At 42.1% G+C, this 18,329-nt stretch overlaps 1 protein-coding gene across 2 annotated transcripts in view; it reads right to left on the bottom strand.

Annotated features, from left to right (window-relative positions):
- Positions 1-4,904: 4,904 nt before the first annotated feature.
- The window catches only part of RPRD2 (regulation of nuclear pre-mRNA domain containing 2), a 78,401-nt gene continuing 64,976 nt past the window's right edge, over positions 4,905-18,329 (bottom strand). For both annotated transcript variants that reach the window (XM_056819336.1, XM_056819337.1), the window contains 3 exons: positions 16,184-16,444; positions 15,111-15,311; positions 4,905-11,220 (listed from right to left, as the gene is read on the bottom strand). In XM_056819336.1, coding sequence (XP_056675314.1) covers positions 8,381-11,220; positions 15,111-15,311; positions 16,184-16,444 — 3,302 coding nt within the window. In that variant the 3' untranslated portion in view covers positions 4,905-8,380. The remainder of the gene's footprint in view (positions 11,221-15,110; positions 15,312-16,183; positions 16,445-18,329) is intronic.

Genomic DNA, 18,329 nt, shown 5'->3' with positions numbered 1-18,329 from the left:
GACGCCCAGAAATAAGCCCAGCTAAATTTCAGCCTCCATTAATTTTAAACGAACATGCAAATGAACATGACAGACGACACCTTCCAGCCTCTTCTCACCGTAAGCATTCGCTTTCCTGGCTGTCCACCAAGGACAGGACAACCTGGCTTTCAGCTCTCACTCCAAAAACTTCCTCTTCCTCTTCCAACCCTAGTTCCGAGCTTCCCTTATCTCCTATTCTTTCTTCCCACACTAAATCTGGACACAGTGGACTAGGGCTAAATTTATTTATTGTCTTGGTTACAATGAAAATGGGGGTGAAGGGTAGTTAGAGGGAGGAATGGCGTGAAAGAGAATGACGGACCGTGGATGGTAGGAGAGTTTCCATTCAGAGGTTATTTATTCTGCGCTGCCACAGAGGTCACAGCTTTTTGAGGGACAGGGAAGGAGGGGTTTGAGTCTTTGGCCTGAGTCAGAGATTCAGGACCCCCCCAGATCTTGGCTCTGTCTTCTGACTTGCTGAACATCCTGAAATGGAAAGAGAAAAAGAAACGTGGGAAAGTTACACAAGAGTGTACGTGCTCACAGAACAACTACAAAAGGGTTTGAAATATTAGTAATAGACCGAAATCCTCACCTCTGTTTCAGCCCAAATGGGGAAAATGGGAAAGGGTGTGTGGATAAGCATGCTGACCTGGATAGTATACCCCAAACACCCTGGATAGAGAGTAATGTAGAACCAAGTTATCTACAGTAAGATGGTTGTTTTGGTTCATCTGAATCTTTTTAATTCTACTTCCATAGTAATTTTCACCTTATTTTTAAAAATCAATTTTTTATTGAATTCCCAATGTATCTTCTGTACTCACTCTCTCCCAGAGAGCAATCACTTATAACAAAGAATAAGGGGAAAAATTTTAGTAAAAGTAAACATATCAAAAAGGTTCTGACGTTTTAACTGAAAGTGCCTTGTCTTCTTTGGGGTCAGCTTTTTTATGCATCTGCCATAACTCTATTTCAGAGCAATGATCTCCTAGTTCATTTCCCTGTTTCCCTCTCCAATCTGTCCTCCACCTAGCTGCCAAACTCATAGTTCTATAACACACCAGCTCCACTCTCAAATACCATCAGTAACATCTTACTGTGTATAAGGGTAAAATATAAAATCCCCAGCTTGCCATTTTAAGTTCTCAACAATCTATTTACCCCCTATTTTTCTCAATGTTATATTACTCTCCTTTATGCAAGCCATTCCAAACTGGTGGGCTAGGTGCCCTGCACATGATATGCCACTTCCACTGCCTATGTCATCAAATAACTAGTTTTCCATAGTTAGCATGTCATTCCTTCCTTTAAGCCAGTTGTAGAATCCCTAACTTCCTTCAAAGCATAATTCTGGTGCTTCCCTTGACATTTCCTGAGATAATAGCACTATCTCCCTTTTGTAATTATTTTGTATTTACTTGTGAGCAAGTTCTATTAACAATGTAAGCTACTTGAGGGCAAGAAAATTGTTTTATATTTCTAGTGATTGGCATAGTACCCTGTATGTAGTAAGCATTTAGCAAAGCTAGTTGAATAATTAAAATGGCTTTTCCCAGAGCTTCAAGCCACAAGTAGCTGGGGGAAGAGGCTGTCAAATCCACCTCTATCAAACTGACTAAACTCTGAATCATCTAATTCCACAACCCCTAACTAGTGATTGGGATCAGCCTCAGCCCCAGGAAATTTAACCCCGTTAGTCTGTCTGGGATATGTCTACCCTCAGAGCTGAGGTTTCTTCATTCCTTCTGTCATTCAACATTTATTCCACGGGGTCATGAAATGACCCCAGAGAAAAAGGGTCAACTTTTCCTTTCTGAGAGCCTTTCCTGGCTGGAGGTCCAAAACCCTGAGTTAGAAAGGAAGAGATAGGAAATCCAAGAAATGTCTTACAAATGCTCCTCTATCAGACAAAAAGGAAAAAAGAAGTGTGAATTGAGGTCTTGTACAGAGTGGTACCTAACTGGTCTTATTTTGGGGAGGTCCCTAACCCTTTTTCTATTTTCAAGAAAAAAGAGGCATTATTCCACTGCAAAATCACCAGTCATATCCCTCCCATTTGTGGGTTGAGCACACTCTTCATTCTCCAGGGACATGAGGAAAAGAAAGGATATAGGAAAATCTTTAACCAAGAAAAATGATCTGAATTCATTTCCCCACTAGCATATATGCTCAGATTGAGCATAACTCTTAATGAAGCTAACAATTCATCAGTGAGAAGACACTTGTTACACTGCTAACATCAATTTCTTGAAGATTAAGGAAAAGATGTGGCTAAAAGTACAATAGAAATAATGAATATGAAATCCCTCAAAGAACTTGGTCATAGGAATTGAAGGCAATAGGGGCTAACAAACTGGCTTTGAAGTCAATTTCCCTGGAGACTTCTTAGTAGGAGAAAAAGCTCACTTATTCCTGGGGACATAAAGATTTTTCCCCCCAGAAGGCAGGTGGGTGGATAGATTGATCATTGGTCTTCACAAAATATTGATTTCCCTTCCCAGGTAATCTCCTATCTCCTAGGACTTAAAAAAAAATAATGACACTTAAGTGGAAGGAATCAGAGAAAGGGGAGGCCAACTACATGTCAAGAAAGAGATGGTGGAAAGGGCACACAATGAAAGTTTCCAATGTGGAGGTGGGTAAAAGGACCAGGAATACAGGTAACCTAAATTCATAGGCTTTGAACCTAGAAAGGTCCATCATCATATCTCCCTTCAAGATGAGCCACTTTCTGGTTTTCTCTAAGAACTTGGACCATAAAAGGGCATTATTTGCCTTATGGGCACATACCACTGAGCAAGGAACAGGAGCTGACAGCCCCACTGAGAATTTAAAATCCTCTACCTTTTGATCCCTGTTCCAATGAAGAGAGGATACCCCAGCCTATTTTCCACATTCTACAAGGGAAAATTGGGTTTGCCGGTTTTTGTTTTTGTTTTTTTAAATAAAATGTGGCAGGACCCAGGAGGAGCCTTTTATCTTTAGTAGAACAAAGGTAGGGTTAGTTCTGGTTTAGCCACCTTTTCTTTTGAGTCACCTAAGAAACTGTTTTTGTCTTGTTTACTTTGCTCCCAATACCAGGAGATGCTAGTTCGTGTAATCCATTCTATCAACTCTTGACATCTAATTGGTAAAAGACAGTAGGAAATTGGACAAGAGGGAACTGACACCCAGGTGTGTATGGCAATAATTTGAAATGTCTGCAAGTAGGCAAGATTACATTTTCTAGCCTCCCCAAACTATCTCAAATATCATGAGTCTTCTAATCCCCTACTTGCGGGGGATGGGGAGGTGATGGTAGTGAAGGAGAGGGCACATTTACTTCCTCTATTTGCTTTCCTAGAATTCTATTCAGGAGAAAAAAAAAACATGGGCTGCTTATTTGAATGCCCATAACTTAGTAATGAGTGTCTCCTTATAGTCTTGTCTATGCAGCCCCAATGAGTTATTACTCAGCTATTGTGAACAATAGCAGCTGACTTGTCTATGCAGTTACTCAGAAAGTCTGAGAAACGCCCAATACCAAAAGTTTAAGGCCTTTTAGAATGTGTGATAGTAGCAATTTACAAGTGATTGGGCTTAAGAAAGTATTGAGGTGAGGGAGAAGTGTTGACATGAACTCAAAATAGCAAACTCAAAACAGAGAAACAGGACAAATCCCTTTTTTCAGAGGTGAGAAAGATTACAGAACTTAAAAGGAAAAAAAAAAAGCCATGGGGATATTTGGGAACATTGCCTTTTCGAAGTGTCCAGGGAGGGACACACACCGGTACTTCAGATAAGCAAAGGGAGTTTATCTTCCCCAGCTGGTGCTCCAATTGGGATGACCAGAAATTACTTTAACACCAAAGATTCATTTACTAGGCTACACCAGGTTGGGGAAGCAGAAGAGTTGAAGTTCCTAAATGATAAAGATCACCAGTAAGGAAATGACAAGAAATGTGTGGGATATGCTGGCCAAAAAAGTATCCACAGCCTTATTTTAGTAAGTTAATGTTTGCCTGCCAAATAGCTCTTTGCCTGCAAACTATAGTTTTTCAGAGTTTGTGTCAGCTCCTATTGAGAATCCTCCGAGAACTGTCCACGTCAACTACCTTTCCCGCTAAGACAAAATGTAAGAATAAGTAGACATCCCTGTCTTTGCTTTTCTTCTAAGCTTTCTTTTTGCCACAGAACTATTACTCTTTCAAGGCAATGGAAAGTCTCAGGAGTGAATGGAAAGGCAAAAGAGATGAACAAAAAATGGACAATGGCCCTTTTTGATAAGTAAACAACACTACAGAGGAGAGCGTTCTTTATTAAACTGGAAAAGAAAAGTAATACTCCAAGGATGATGAAAAATAGGGGGAAGGCTTGGAGGAGAGAGATGTGTGTGGTAGGGAAAGGAGGGAGGAGACAGTGTAGTTTTAACAGAAGTGTCAAACTCAGGCCACAAAACTCCAGAGTGCAGCCTGAACCAGATTATAATGTAATTGGGCAATGTTTAACAAAATAAAATAACATGTTAGTTTTGTGTTTTGTTTTTTTCTTTTAAAGTCAATATGTGGCCAGTATCTGTTTCTATTTTGAGTTTGACACCACTGGTTTACAACACCTTTTGTTCAGCACCACGAGTGTGCACAACAAACACATCTCTAAATCAAAAGGAAATGCAACCCTGTCTTCAGAGAAATATGCAGGTTTTCTTCTTCTGGTTTGCTGCTGTTGGTTTCCCCACTGGTCCTGGCAGTCATATGACGTCTGCTGGAAAAAAAGCGAAGTTTTGACCACAAGCCAGTTCTTTGATAGGGTCAGCTGCTCTCCAGTCTCCTCTTTGCACTCACCAGGGGAAGCCTGAGGGCTTGTTCATGGCCCATAATCTCAAAGAAAAATGTCAAACCTTTAGAACTAGTTATTTTATTAAATGTTATTAATACACATTTCAAAGGATCTGCAGTTTCATTGTTGTTACCTTTAAATGCAGGTACTTTTGTTTCCACACTGAACAGGTGAGACTATCAATCCAACATATCTATTTTTAAGCTCAACAAGCACCCCATCCCCACCCCTACCCACCCCACCCCAAAAAAAAGAGAAAGGAAAAAAAGAGGAAAGCAGTCAATTACATTGTTTTCAAAACAATAACAGCTGCAGCTTAATTCTGCATAAACCAGCAACTTCAAAATAGGACCAAGTCTTTTATAATTAGGAAGTATAGCATATTCACATTATCTAGATGCCTTTTTTGCTTCCCCACACATTCACCCCGACACTGCAGTCCCCTCTGGGAGGGCAGTCTATGAGGTGCAAGACTAGGACAAGGAGAGATGGGCCATCGACAAGCAGGTTTTGCAGGGTCAAAACACCAAACTCTTGCCAATTTTTAGGACCTCTACATCTGATTCTATTCACAAAGCTTAAAGTGGTATTGGGGTAATTTAACTCCCACTTCCCCCACCCCTTCCCCCCAGTTCTCTGTCTGTGATTTCACAGTGAGTAGTAAGGATTTCAGCAATGACTTTGTTTTTTCTTTCATACTAATCATATCTGTGTCAAGACACACGATGTTATGTTTTCTTTAAAAAATATTTTTTTTATTGTTATTTTTTAAACTCAAGGTAAGATACAAAAGTCAGAGCATGGTCAAGGAGGTTTAAATCACAGACACAGAAAGACTAAAACCTCTCAGTTCATGTTACGTATACCAGAAATGTCTTTTTTTGTTATAGCATACATATATACACTGGCATCTTCTGTTACTGTTGTAGATAGTTTTCCTTGAAGTTAACAGCTGAGAGTTAAGTACTAACTCCCACCTCCATCCCCAAATACAAACACGGAAGATTTTGTGGCTTAAAAAAAAGCCACTAAAAGTCTGTCTTTTAAACTGTACAAAGTCTTCCTTTCAGGCATTAACCATCATGCTTTAAGGACACCCCCCCCCCCCACTAAAAACAAACAAACAAACATTCAGGAGTCTACTTTTTGGGCACCTTTCAGGCCATCTTCTGATGAAATAAAATGGTGAGAGCTTTTTTCAAGTAAACACCACTTTTACTTTAAGCAAGAGCAGCAGAAATAATTCACATTCTTATATTCCAAAGGGAAACATATCCCTTTTTTCCAACCCCCACCCCCCCAGGAAATCTATTTCAATATTCAAAAAATCAAAACGAAACCCATACTTCCTTTCTCTGTCTCCCCAAACATTTTAGGGCTCAATGTTACTGAACTGCTTCTTTGCTAACTAATCCAGCCAATACCACAAGACTGTGCATACATGTGGGGAGCTCTAGGGGACCTTGGAGCATCAGAAAAAGGGAGAAGAGTTAGGCTAAAGCCTAGATACACATTAGGAAGATGGATGGCTTTTTAGCACCCTAACTACACAAAACACGAACCTCTAAGTTCAAATAAATAATGTGGAATAAGTTACATTAAATGCTCCAAAGGCTTATTAAACATGGTTTCCCTTCTTTAATACCAAAGTAAGCTTGTTCTAACAAGACACAGAACCATACCTTCTGTGATCTTTCCACTGTGCACTCCCCTGCAAAACAAAACAACTGTTTCCTCCTCCCCACAATGATCAGTACTCATACTTTTATCTCATCTTCTTTCCCTGGCTTGGAGAGAAAGTATAAGAAACCTGATGGATCTGATGAAAACCTCAGCAGATGCTATTTCAGTTACCCAACTGGAGATTCTCCAAACACTATTTCCACATCAGGTATATATTTTGGAGGTAGAAGGGGTGGGAAAAGAATAGGGAGAGACACTAAATCACAAAACAAAGGAAACTGCAGCAAAGCAAGGGCTGCTTCTCTAGGATGCTAAATGTGACAGTGGAAACAATTTCAACCATTGCTTTTCTCCAGGGTCTTAAAGCAACTTGATCCCTTTTAGGGCAGGGATAGAAAACCTGATTTCTTCCTGCCTTTGGATTGAGAGTTCAGTCCTATTAGTGATAGCTTGCTGTCCATGAACCCTAGAAGTTAAGATCTATTAGGTGGTCCTGTATCCACATTCCTCTTAAGGGGTAAAGAAACAATAGATCCCAAGTATATATATAACATTTTAAAAAATGCTATAGAAATTTCTTTAGACACTTGAGGGACGTAAAATCTTTCTCTCTCTCTCCTAGTGAATCTTTGCCATGAATTGCTGACATAGCCCAGAGGAAAGATTCTTTTCTAGATACCAGAAAGAATAACTTCAGGACACTCTAAATTCTAAATATAGAAACATCTAGGGAGGCAGCCTTAAAAAGAAAACAAAGAACAAATAACTTCGAAGCATTTGTTGCCATTATGACTAGATCTCAGCTGTAGTGACTTTCCTTTTGGCCAAACCAAGAGCAGAGACAAAGGAAAATGGGAAAGACGAAGATAGGATACAGAAGCAGAGGCAAAGATCTAGGTGCACATGTGTGAATCAGTCACCTATGATCCTGGGTCCATCTCTACATGTGTTTATGAAGAACAGAAACATGTCATACTTCACACTGTACATAGAGATTATCTACCATCGATATCTATTTTTACTCAGCTAGAAATCACCTTTCTCTATCCTTTTCTCTGGTATTCCCAGAAACAAAAATTTTAGAATGCTCATTTTGTCCCAAAGGTTTCCTGTAAAACTGTTGTGAAGGGATGTCTGAATTTTTACATTGGAGAGAGGAGGTGAAGAGCAGTGATACATATGTGCTCAGAAACTTTTAATGTCTTTTTCAAAAGCTACCCAAACCAAAGGCTTCTGATTTCTTCCCAAGCTGTTCCCTTCAACTGTCAGCAGGACACAGACGGCCAAAGCTTGATGGCTCAGCTGATTATAGCAAGTGACATTTGGGGGGTGAGGGGAAGAAGGGAAGGGCGGAATCCACTGGTTGACCACATGATAAGTCAAGCCCCAAATAACACCCCAACATCGCACATATGTCATTATCTGTACTATTGGAAGTTTTATTTAAATGGCAATACTCTTCAGAAAATGGGGTTAGAACAGATTTTGTTTTCCTTTTCTTCTGCTTGTCCCATGACTCACAACCAAACCAAATGGCTTTGCGCATGTGTATATACATTTATATATATAAATAATGTACATTTATACATATAAATATATATGTAAAAATCCCACAAAAAGAAATGAGGGTGGCAGGTTGGTAAGGTGGAAAGTCTAGTGGAGTTGGGAGGTGCAAGCAGAGATTTCTTTTAATTTAGGAAGGTGACATGAGGGGGAGGGCTTTATCACAACAATAAAAAACGGGGGAAGAGAGGGAAGGGAAAAGAAAAACAAAAAACAAAAACAAAAGCACAAACCAAAAAAACCTACTTCCAATGCTCTCTAGAGTGTTCAAAATGCTTTCCCTTGGTCTCCATCAGTACCTGGGAGGGAAGAATGGGCGTTTTGGTGCAAAGAACGGAGGGCCCCTAGCAAAAGGTGGCCTGGGCCTCTTTAAGCTGTGAAACGGGTCTCTGTTGAGAAAAGATTCCCTAGGCCGAAAGTCTGGCCGGGGGTTCCGCAAGATCATTCCGCTCCGGCTGATGGTGTCTCTGTGTGGGGGACCCAAGGCAGGGCCACTGCTGCTGCCGCCCCCTCCCCCTCCTCCGTGGCCTGGGCCTAGGTGCTCCCGAGAATGTGTGGGCAGGCTGAGGTTCTCCCGCACGCGGCTCAGGCCAGGGCCGTTGAGGTCCCTCTGCGTGGGGGCCCCGTGGTCCCGGGGTCCTGGGAGCACTCCAAAATGCTCAGCCAGGTTCCCTTGGAGGAGGGAGCTATGCTCCTTGGAGAACACGGCCACGGGCCCCTGCACTCCGCTGTGCTCTGCCAGGGGTGGGGCTTGGAAGGAGACCACCCCTGAGTGGTCAACAGGGGGAGGAGGAGGGGGAGGGCTGGAAAAAGGGACACCACTGCCACCACTGCTGCTGTGCTCCCCAGGGGGAGGGGGAGGGGGTGGGGTGGAGAAGGGAACCCCACTATGATCCCCAGGGGGAGGGGGAGGGGCACCGTGGCCTAGGGTGGCCTCCTTTGTGAAGGGGTTCGAGATATCCACAGAGGACAGGTGGCTGGGAGTATCCCGAGAGAAGAGCCCCCCATGCTCCTTAGAGGGGCCTGGGGGTGCCGATGACGGCCCCAGAGGCTCTCTCTGGAAGGGTGCCCCATGCTCCAAGGGAGGAGGCGGGAGATGGTGTTCAAAAGTAGAGTTGAAGTTGCTGGAGCGAAAGCTGACACTTTCCTGAAACGAGGGCGCCCGCTCCTTGTACGGCGCCGCCTTGAAGCCGGGGAGGCCCGCCCCGCCCCCACCCCCGAGGGGGGCCAGCTCCGAGGCGCTGGAGGGGCCGTTGTCGAAGGAGGAGGCGCCCGAAGGGCTCAGCTCGAACCACCCCACCCTGGAGGGCTCGCGCCCGTGTCCTCTATTCCCTTTCCCCAGCACCCGGATGGATTCTACCGTCTGGATGGGCTCCCCTGACATCCTCCTGTTGGAGGCATTATGGTAGCCCAGCGTCTCTATGGGGGCCCCCTTCTCCTCAGTACTGTCAGGTAAGTCTAGGCAGGAGGAGGAGACGCGCGTCTCTATGCGGTAGTGCTCCTCGGGTGCCGGCGGCGGCGGCTGCTGCGGCTGTGGCTGCTGCTGAGGCTGGGGCGGCTGCTGCGGCTGCGGCGGCGGCTGCTGCTCGCCCGAACTCAAGGCGGCCAGGCCTTCGCCGGCGCTGCCCTTGCTGGGGGCCTGGTTGAAATGCTTGTCATCCGATGACTTGCGTGAGGCATTTTTGAGCATGTTCTTAAACTCCATGGTGGACGTGGTGGAGATGGTGGAGGCCAGGACCTTGTCCACGGTGGCGGCAGCGGCGGCGGCAGCGGCGGCGGGCCGGCCCGAGGGAGTGGCAAGGGTGCTCTGCGGAGAGAAGAGAGCTCGGTGCGGCAGCGAGTGTGGAGAGTCCGGGTACTGCTTCTGGGCCAGACCAAGATGAGCGGCGGTGGCGGACTGGGAAAGGCTATTGTGGTTAGAGTCAGCAGAGAAAAAGGAGTCGTTCTTACTGGGAGACGGCGACCGGTCCGACCCGGACTCGCTCCCTCTCAGGCCATAGGTGCTGTACAGGCCGGGGGAGGAGGAGAGCCGGTCACAGCCCTCGTTTGGGTCCAGGAGGGCCCTCATGGCTGGAGGGAAGGCGGACTTCACGCCAAACTCCTGGGTCCTGTGGCTGTAGCTGGACAGGATGGGCTGGTATTCGGTGGTGTCAGAAAGCTTGCTCGCTTTTAGGATCGATTTAGCCGGCTTCTTCTCCAGGTTCATCATGGCTGATGGAGGGGGGCCCGAGTACTCAAAATCTCTGTAATCCTCATCTTCCTGGAAAGAGGTATCCGGGTAGAACTTTTCCTGGGGGGAGTCCATGAGGGAGGATGGCCTCTCCATTCCATCAGGGGGCTGCTTGTAGGGGGATTCGCTGCCGAGGCCGAAAGGTCGATAGGAAGACACGGAGTTAGACAGCTCTTGGGAATAGCTGTCGTCCCTTCCAGGGGGCGGCGACCTCGTGCTGCTGGGGGTCGACGAGCCGGGACTGATGATCTTGGACAACAAGGACATGGTGTCCACGTTACTGGACGTCGGCTTGTCCATCATCTCGTCTTGGGTAGGCGTCCCGCTCCGTTCGTCGCGAACGGGGGTTCCGTCGATGTTGTCCATGGAAGTGCTTGTCGGGCCTCGCTGGAAGTCAGATGGATGGCTGTCGGCTGGAACGGTGGCCCCCAAGCTGCTGAGGATTGGGATGTTTAGGTTTAACCCACTGAAACCAGGGTTGCCTTTCAAAAAGTTATGGATCTTCATCTCTAGGCTTGGGGAGGTGGGCTCTGACTCTAGCTTTGGCTTAGGAATCTCAGAGGACTGCCCCAGAGCAGGTTCAGTGGATGGAATAGCAGGATTCGCATTGTGGGAAGCAGTAAATCCCAGGGAATTAGATGGTGGCTTAAAACTGGAGCTTGGGAGCCCTGGGCTATGTCCTACTGGGACCTTGCTAACTGAAGTTGAAGAAACTTCGGAAGTTGAAGAGTTGGGAGAGTAGCTAAAGCTTTTAGGAATAAAGGATTGTGTGTTGGAGGGCAGACTCCTCCCTTTCATGCTGGAGATGGTGGTGTTGGCTGGGGAAGATGAAGTGCTTTGGGATGCAGCTTCACTTGAAGCAACTGGGTTCCCAGTCACACTCTGAAGTAAGGATGACAGGCCTGGGGGGAAAAAAAACAACATCAGGCATCTTAGAAACAGCAAAGACAAAAAAACTCTCCCAAACCCAACAAAAATCAGGTAGACTTATTCAATCACTACCATCCTGTCTGATGGAAAACTAGTAAGGATGGCTTAAAAAACCTCCCAACAAAAACCAACACAAAGCTTTATAAGCAACAAAGCAAACCTAGACAAAAATACCCAATGGTTCAATGTAACTCAAAATGCTGAAATTGTTTGTAAAATACGTAAGAACAGCAATTTAACTGAATGGGTGTTTTTAGCATAGGTTAGCAGCATTAGTATACTCAGAAGGTATTTTCCAAATTGTGGAGTGTCAGATTAGCATACCCATCTGTCTCTAAAAAAAAAAAAAGTACTTATCTTTCTCACACACATACACATGCACACACACTCCCATGTGTACTCTCTTTCTGATTAACCCAGACACTGATTCCTACAAAGGAAAAAAAAAGTTTCCTGTGACCTTCAGCAAGTGGCTATAGCCTACTTGTCAAGAAATCGAATTTTCCAGAATGCTTGAGAAAGAGTTCCAGGGAGGAGTTGTTTCCTCATTGAAAAGAACTGCTCCTGTAAATATTCTGAAGAAAAATCCCGAAGAAACCCAAGTTTTAGTGTTCTGAAGTGTTTTATCCAATTCTTGGCCGTAATTTAAACATCTTTTGGCATCAAATACATTAATGTAAGTGACAACTCGTTGGTAACACATTGAAGAGGAAATAATACTTCAATTACTCCATACTTATTTGATGGCCTTCCTGAAAATTCATAACCAATTTACAAAAATAAAATTCCATAAAGAATTAATGTATGGAGACTATCCTGGTCACTCTAAATTTAAAATATTTTTAGTAACCATAATCCACTTTTGAACAATTTTTGTATGGTAATAAAAAAGAACACTACCTTCCTGAAAAAAAATCTTATCTGAGTTTCCACAGTCTAACTTTGATAAGCTATTTTTCAAAAATGTAAGGGAGGGTGGAATTAATTTCGCGCAAGCCATACTTCAAGTAACTTTCATCACCACTAAAGTAACCTGTCTTATACTTTTGTCAGTGCCAGAAGAGAATGCAGTAGGCAATTGTCAGTAAAAGTTGAAGATAAGCTTTGTATCCTTGTATCTTGAGATCTAAATGTCCCTCAGTATATTTACTTTTTAAAAAATAACTCTTACTTTTCTGCCTTAGAACTGACATTAAATGATGGTTCCAAGGCAGAAGAGCTGTAAGGGCTAGGCAATAGGAGTTAAGTGCCTTGCTCAGGGTCACACAGCTATTAAGTATCTGATCAGATTTGAACTCAAGACTTCCTGTCTCCAGGCTTGGTTTTCTATCCAGAGTCACCTAGCTTACCCAGGTACATTTACTTTTGTGTAGAAACAATTCCTTACCAAAGTTGAGAAAAATTTTCTTGTCAGAAAGTGAAAGGAGACAAAATAATTTTTATTCCTTGAATAGGCATTCACTGCTTATTTTGTTAAGCAACAGAAGCATTTTAAAATGTCTTTCTTGTAATTACATTATAGTAGAAAGCCCATGTGTTATTTTTGCAATGATTTGCTTCAAGTGATGTTGTTGTTATTTGTCCAACTCTTCGTGACCCCATTTCCTTCTCTGGCTCATCTGACAAATGAGGAAACCGAGGCAAACAGGGTCAAGTGACTTGCCATGGGTCATACAACTAATGTCTAAGGCCATATCTGAACTCAGGTCTTCCTAACTCTAGGTCCAGTGCTCTTTTCACTGTATTGCCTAGCTGCCTGCTAAAAGCAATAATCTTCTTTGAATGTACTTTATGACATTTAGAATTAAGAAAAAACAAAGGACTCCAATATTATGACTGTGTAATACACAGTAAATACTGGTATATTGGGGACTTTTTAATGGAGAAAGGAAAAGGAGTAAAGGGGAATCTATGTCTATGTTTAATTTCCAAATCAGTACTATGATATGAAGTAACAATATCATTAATTTTATATATCCTCTGCCAGTGGAAAGAAGAGTGATTGTATCTTAATGTCTACACACCTTACTTAATAGGAGCTACTTCTATATTTGGGCAGGTAGCCCATTGTTACGGTGTTGATCTGGTTATTCTGTTAAAGAATATTTTGTTAGAAGTCTAATCTTACATAAAGAACACCCCAGCAGTCTTTGACCATGCAAGGAATTAGTATAAGGAAGACAATACTTCGGTATTCAGCAATTATGAGCATATTACAGTGCAATACAGATTTTATAGTGGATGATTTTTACCAAAGGTTAAGTTCTACATTCTTTTGAGGGGTAGTTATTAGTAAAGAGCAAAGACCCTTTCCTGAGACAGGAATTCCCAAAAGCCATACAAGTAGAACTCAACCTATGGTTAAGTTCAACCAAGATGTAAAGCTTTTGAGTCAGAAATGGGCAACAGAATTTACCTATTGCCTGCAGACTGCCTAGCTAAGTGAGAAAAGGCTATCACCAGAAGGTTGGCCGCATGTAACGAACTCTTTGGCTGGAGTAAGCCACAAAACAAACAAACAAAGTACAAAATGGCCTTCAGTCCAGTATCATTTATTTCTATTTCTGCAGTAATGGTAGTGATAGTGGTAGAATGGTGGAAAGGGAAGCAGAGGATGTAAAGAATCACACATTTTTATCAAACCATCTATAAACCTTAATTTAACTGTTCTACACAAAATGTGAAATCTTTGTCCAATTACCAAATTAATATAATTTTAGAGAAAAAGAGCCACACTAATATTGATGTCCTTGATATAAATAAAACTGGAAGAAAATAAACATAAGGAGACATGCCAGCCATATAGCAAGAGACAGACTGAATGCTACATTGATATCTACAAAATATTAAAATACCTAGAGGAGGTCCTTCAGCAAGTTGTTTTGAGAGAATTTATGGGAGGACATCCCACAGAATTAAGAAGGCTTGTTCAAAGGAAAACCTACATCAATGATATTATGAATTCATTGCAATACTGAAACAAGATTTAGACTCGATAATTAACAAAGTAAGAGAAGTACAAAGAGAGGTGCAAATATAGCAGGAAAAAAGAGAAAACCAAGAAATTCAACAAAATACCTAATCCTAGAAACTACATGCATCTTTGCGTGATAAAGTTTCCAATAAAAGTTTTCATGGTTGGTCAAATCTGTTACAATGGGATTCTACATGTTACTTGAAGATTAATTTTTTAGTTATATTATTATGAAGACATATATGTGTGTATATATGTGTATATCTTCATAATATACATACATGAAAACTGAGACAGTGATGGCATGGTGGACAGACAGCTCGCCTCAGGGTCAGAAAGAACTAGGTTCAAGTCCTGCCATTGACAGTGACTTCTTGTCACTCCCTAAGTCTATTAATTGCAGGGTAGACACCGACTTGTCTCAATAGAGAGAATTTTCTCATTGGAGTTCCCTATACGGGGATAGGGGAGAAGGGAAGGGAAGAAAAGGAAAGAAGGGAATAAGCATTTCTATAGAAGAGCCTATTATGTGGTAGGGACTATGCTAAGTGCCTTTTATAAATATTTTCTCATTTAATCCTTACAACAGCCCTAATGGTAGGAGCTACTACTACTCCCATTTTATAGTTGAGGAAACTGAGGCAAACAGAAGTTAAGTGACTTGTCCAGGGTCACACAGCTAAGAAATATCTGAGGCGGGATTTGAACTCAGATCTTCCTGACTCTAGGCCCAGTGCTCCATTACATCACCAGAAGCCAAAAATTACATGGATCAAATGACAGATTCTGTCAGAAAAACATATTACACTTCACTTGTATTTTTTGAATCCACACTGACCAGAAATAGACATTTACAAATCTAAGTCCTTTTGAGACATGCTGTACTACCTTGCAGTGCAGGGGCTGCCTGTGTCTGGGTTTTGGAAAGGGCAGAGAGAATACTCTCTGGGGTGATTTCCACCTTTGAGAGGATGTTGGCCAGAGGATTGTGAGATGTAGTCGTAGTAGGCACAGGTGCTTTCAGGTTGCTGGGGAGGTGTGTGGGACTTGTAGGAGTGCCTGGAGATGGTCTTGATGCAGGACTGACCCCTGGTGGAGAAAGATCAAAGTGCGACAGATGTGACTTGAATGACAAACAGTATTTGCAATCATCAAATGTCAAAATTAAAAAGGTCTGAAGACATAATTTAATCCAACCCCCCATAGAGCACCTCGGACAAGTGATAATCTAGGCTCAAGAAGAGCCTACTACCTCTAAGAAGAACCTATTCCGTTTCTAATAGGATAGTTTTCTCAACTTTAAGTCTAAAACAGCCTCTCTGAAATTTCCACATAACATTCTAGTTATGCCTTCTAAACAGTTTGTAAAAGTTTTAAACTTTTCACTCAAAAGCCTTTCAAATACTTAAGAGACAGTCATTATGCCATCCTAATTCTTTCAAATAACTTCTTGTGTTTTTCTTTGCTACTTGAATCAAGCATTTTAGAGGCTATCCACAAATTAAGATCACTTTATAACCCAGGAACTGCTTAAAAAATAAGGATCCCACATTCCTCCCTTACTTGGCATCTACACACTCTCTACTCTATCCTTAGTTTGTGATGTATTATTTCTATTTGCTATGTTGTATTAGAAGTATGCATTTCTTTTCCCCCATTAGATTTTGAGTGAGACAACATTGGAGTCACGGTAGCTTTTCTTGTGGATATATACTGTGCCCGAACTAAAGGGATCCATATACATTATGTGTATGATAAATGTTGTCATTTAACCATACCAACTAATTGGAAGGAGAGAGGTTGCTTATAAGATGGGAATTGTTTTGCTACTAGAAAGGCTATTATTGAAAAATATTTTTCTCTTTTAAGAAGACAAAGTAAGCAGTCTAATGACATAACAAATATTAGTCTAATTCAGAACTAGAAAGCCATTTTTTCCTGCCCTCCTCTCTGGCACTTACCTGTATTCTTCATGACAGATGTTAGACTGCTAAGGATAGAACTGATCTTTGCCAGATCCACATTGGCTAGATTTGGCAAAGCCAGCGCAGGAGACGGAGGCAGAACTGATGTGCTCATGGGTTTTGGTGGTGGTGGAGTTGATGTCACAGCTGCAGCAGCTGTGGTGCATGGTGCTGCCTTTGGGACACTTTCTGTTAGTTTAGTTGGTGCAGATGTGGATAGAGCTGGCTTTTCAACAGGTTTTTCCTTCCTGTCTTCCACTGTTTAAAAAGAAAATGAAATGTCCTGTAGATTACCTATTTTGCTTTTGAAAAGGGGGTAGGTACTGTTTCTTCACTGATTGAGAATTCAACCAGAGCCTGAAATTTACAAATGTTACAGAGAAAAATAATCCTGATTTTTTCCCTTAATGAAATTCATGCTCTATCTTTTCATAAGCTAAATCAATAGTTCACAGAATTTCAATTTTTTTCTAATTAAAACACATCCTTCTCTGATGAATAACAATGTATTAAACATCAATTTGTACTCAGTATTCTGCTAGGTACTAGATAGTTAAAGACAAGGGGCTTTGACTTTAAGGTAGAGATGAATGAGGGAGACAGAATGAACATGAAGAAATATTTAACAACAAATAAGAAATAGATATAAAGTAGCCTTGGGCAGGCACTTAAGAGATGGGAGGTCCAAAAAAAGAGTCATAGAGAAGATGATACTTGAGATGAATCTGGAAGAAAACCAGAGATTCCAAAAGTAAAGGCAGTAAGGAAGAATGTGGAGGAAAGCTAATGCAAAGGCAAGGAGTCAGGAGACAGTGTTACATGTGAGGAAAAAGCAAGAAACTCAGCTATGATTGAGCTATGACATTCATAGGGTGTAATGGTTAACAATGTAGGAAGAATGAAGATGGGGCTAGTTTATGAAGAGGATTAAATAACAAAGAGTGGAATTTATAGTTGATCCTAGACTTATTGGGGACAGTTAGGTGGCAAGAAGGTGTATAGGGTTGTTTTTTGTTAAACTCTTACCTTCCGTCTTAGAATCAATACTATGTATTGGTTCCAAGGCAGAAGAGCAGTAAGGGCTAGGCAATGAGGGTTAAATGACTTGTCCAGGGTCATACATCTAGGAAGTTTGGGGTCACATTTGAACTCGGGATCTCCCATCTTTATGCCTGGCTCACAATCCACTAAGCCACCCAGCTGCCCCCTGGTGTACAGTCTTAAGTCAGGAAGTCTCATCTTCCTTAATTCAAATCTGACCTCTGACACTACTGTGGAACCCTGGACAAGTCACTTAAGCCTATTTGCCTCAGTTTCCTCATCTGTCAAATGAACTGGAGAAGGAAATGGCAAACCACTCTAGTATCTCTGCCAAGAAAACACTAAATGGGATCACACTGAGGTGGACTTGATTGAAATGACTTAACAACAAGACTTAATGGGGCAAGATACTGGAAAATTTTGGGACTGATTTTGTTTTTGAGTCATTGGAATACTGAGTAGGGGATGATATGATCAAACTTCACTGTAGCAACTATGTTGGCTATATTAGAGAGGGGAAAAGCTCAAGGCTAGGAAATTAATTAGGAGGTTACTGCAGGAGAGGTGTTAAAGATCCCAAATGTGGTGATGGTTATTTGGGTGGAGAAGGGATGTATATGAGAGACATTGTGGAAAAAAGAAATGACAGTACTTGGCAATTTACTAGATATATGAATTAAGAGTGAAAAGTCAAGGAGGGAACTGAGACCACAGTGATTGGAAGAATAGTGGCAACAGGAAAGTTCTAAAGAAGAAGGTAATGAAGTTTGTTTTAAATGTGTTGAGTCTATGGGACATTTAATTTAAGATGTCTAAGAGGCAATTGGTAATATGAGACCTCTTTATAAAAAAAGCTGATAAAGTCATCCAGTAAGAGTAAAGTGAAAAGGCCTGGGAAAGTACCTTTTGGTACACCTATAGTAAGGGATAGGGGGAATGCAATGGATGAATGGGTGAAGGAGACTGAGGAGGAGAATTCATATCGATAGGAGGAGAACTGAGAAAGCAATAATAAAAATCAAGAGATAACAGAATATCTAAGGAGGGAGTGCTATTGTCAACAGAAAAAGAACTGAGGAAAAAAATCCATCAGATTTGGCAA

Source organism: Monodelphis domestica, chromosome 2 (assembly GCF_027887165.1).
Source record: "Monodelphis domestica isolate mMonDom1 chromosome 2, mMonDom1.pri, whole genome shotgun sequence".
Lineage (NCBI taxonomy): Eukaryota > Metazoa > Chordata > Mammalia > Didelphimorphia > Didelphidae > Monodelphis > Monodelphis domestica.
The sequence above is the reverse complement of the archived record's forward strand: the minus strand, read 5'-3'. Positions and strand labels throughout refer to the sequence as shown.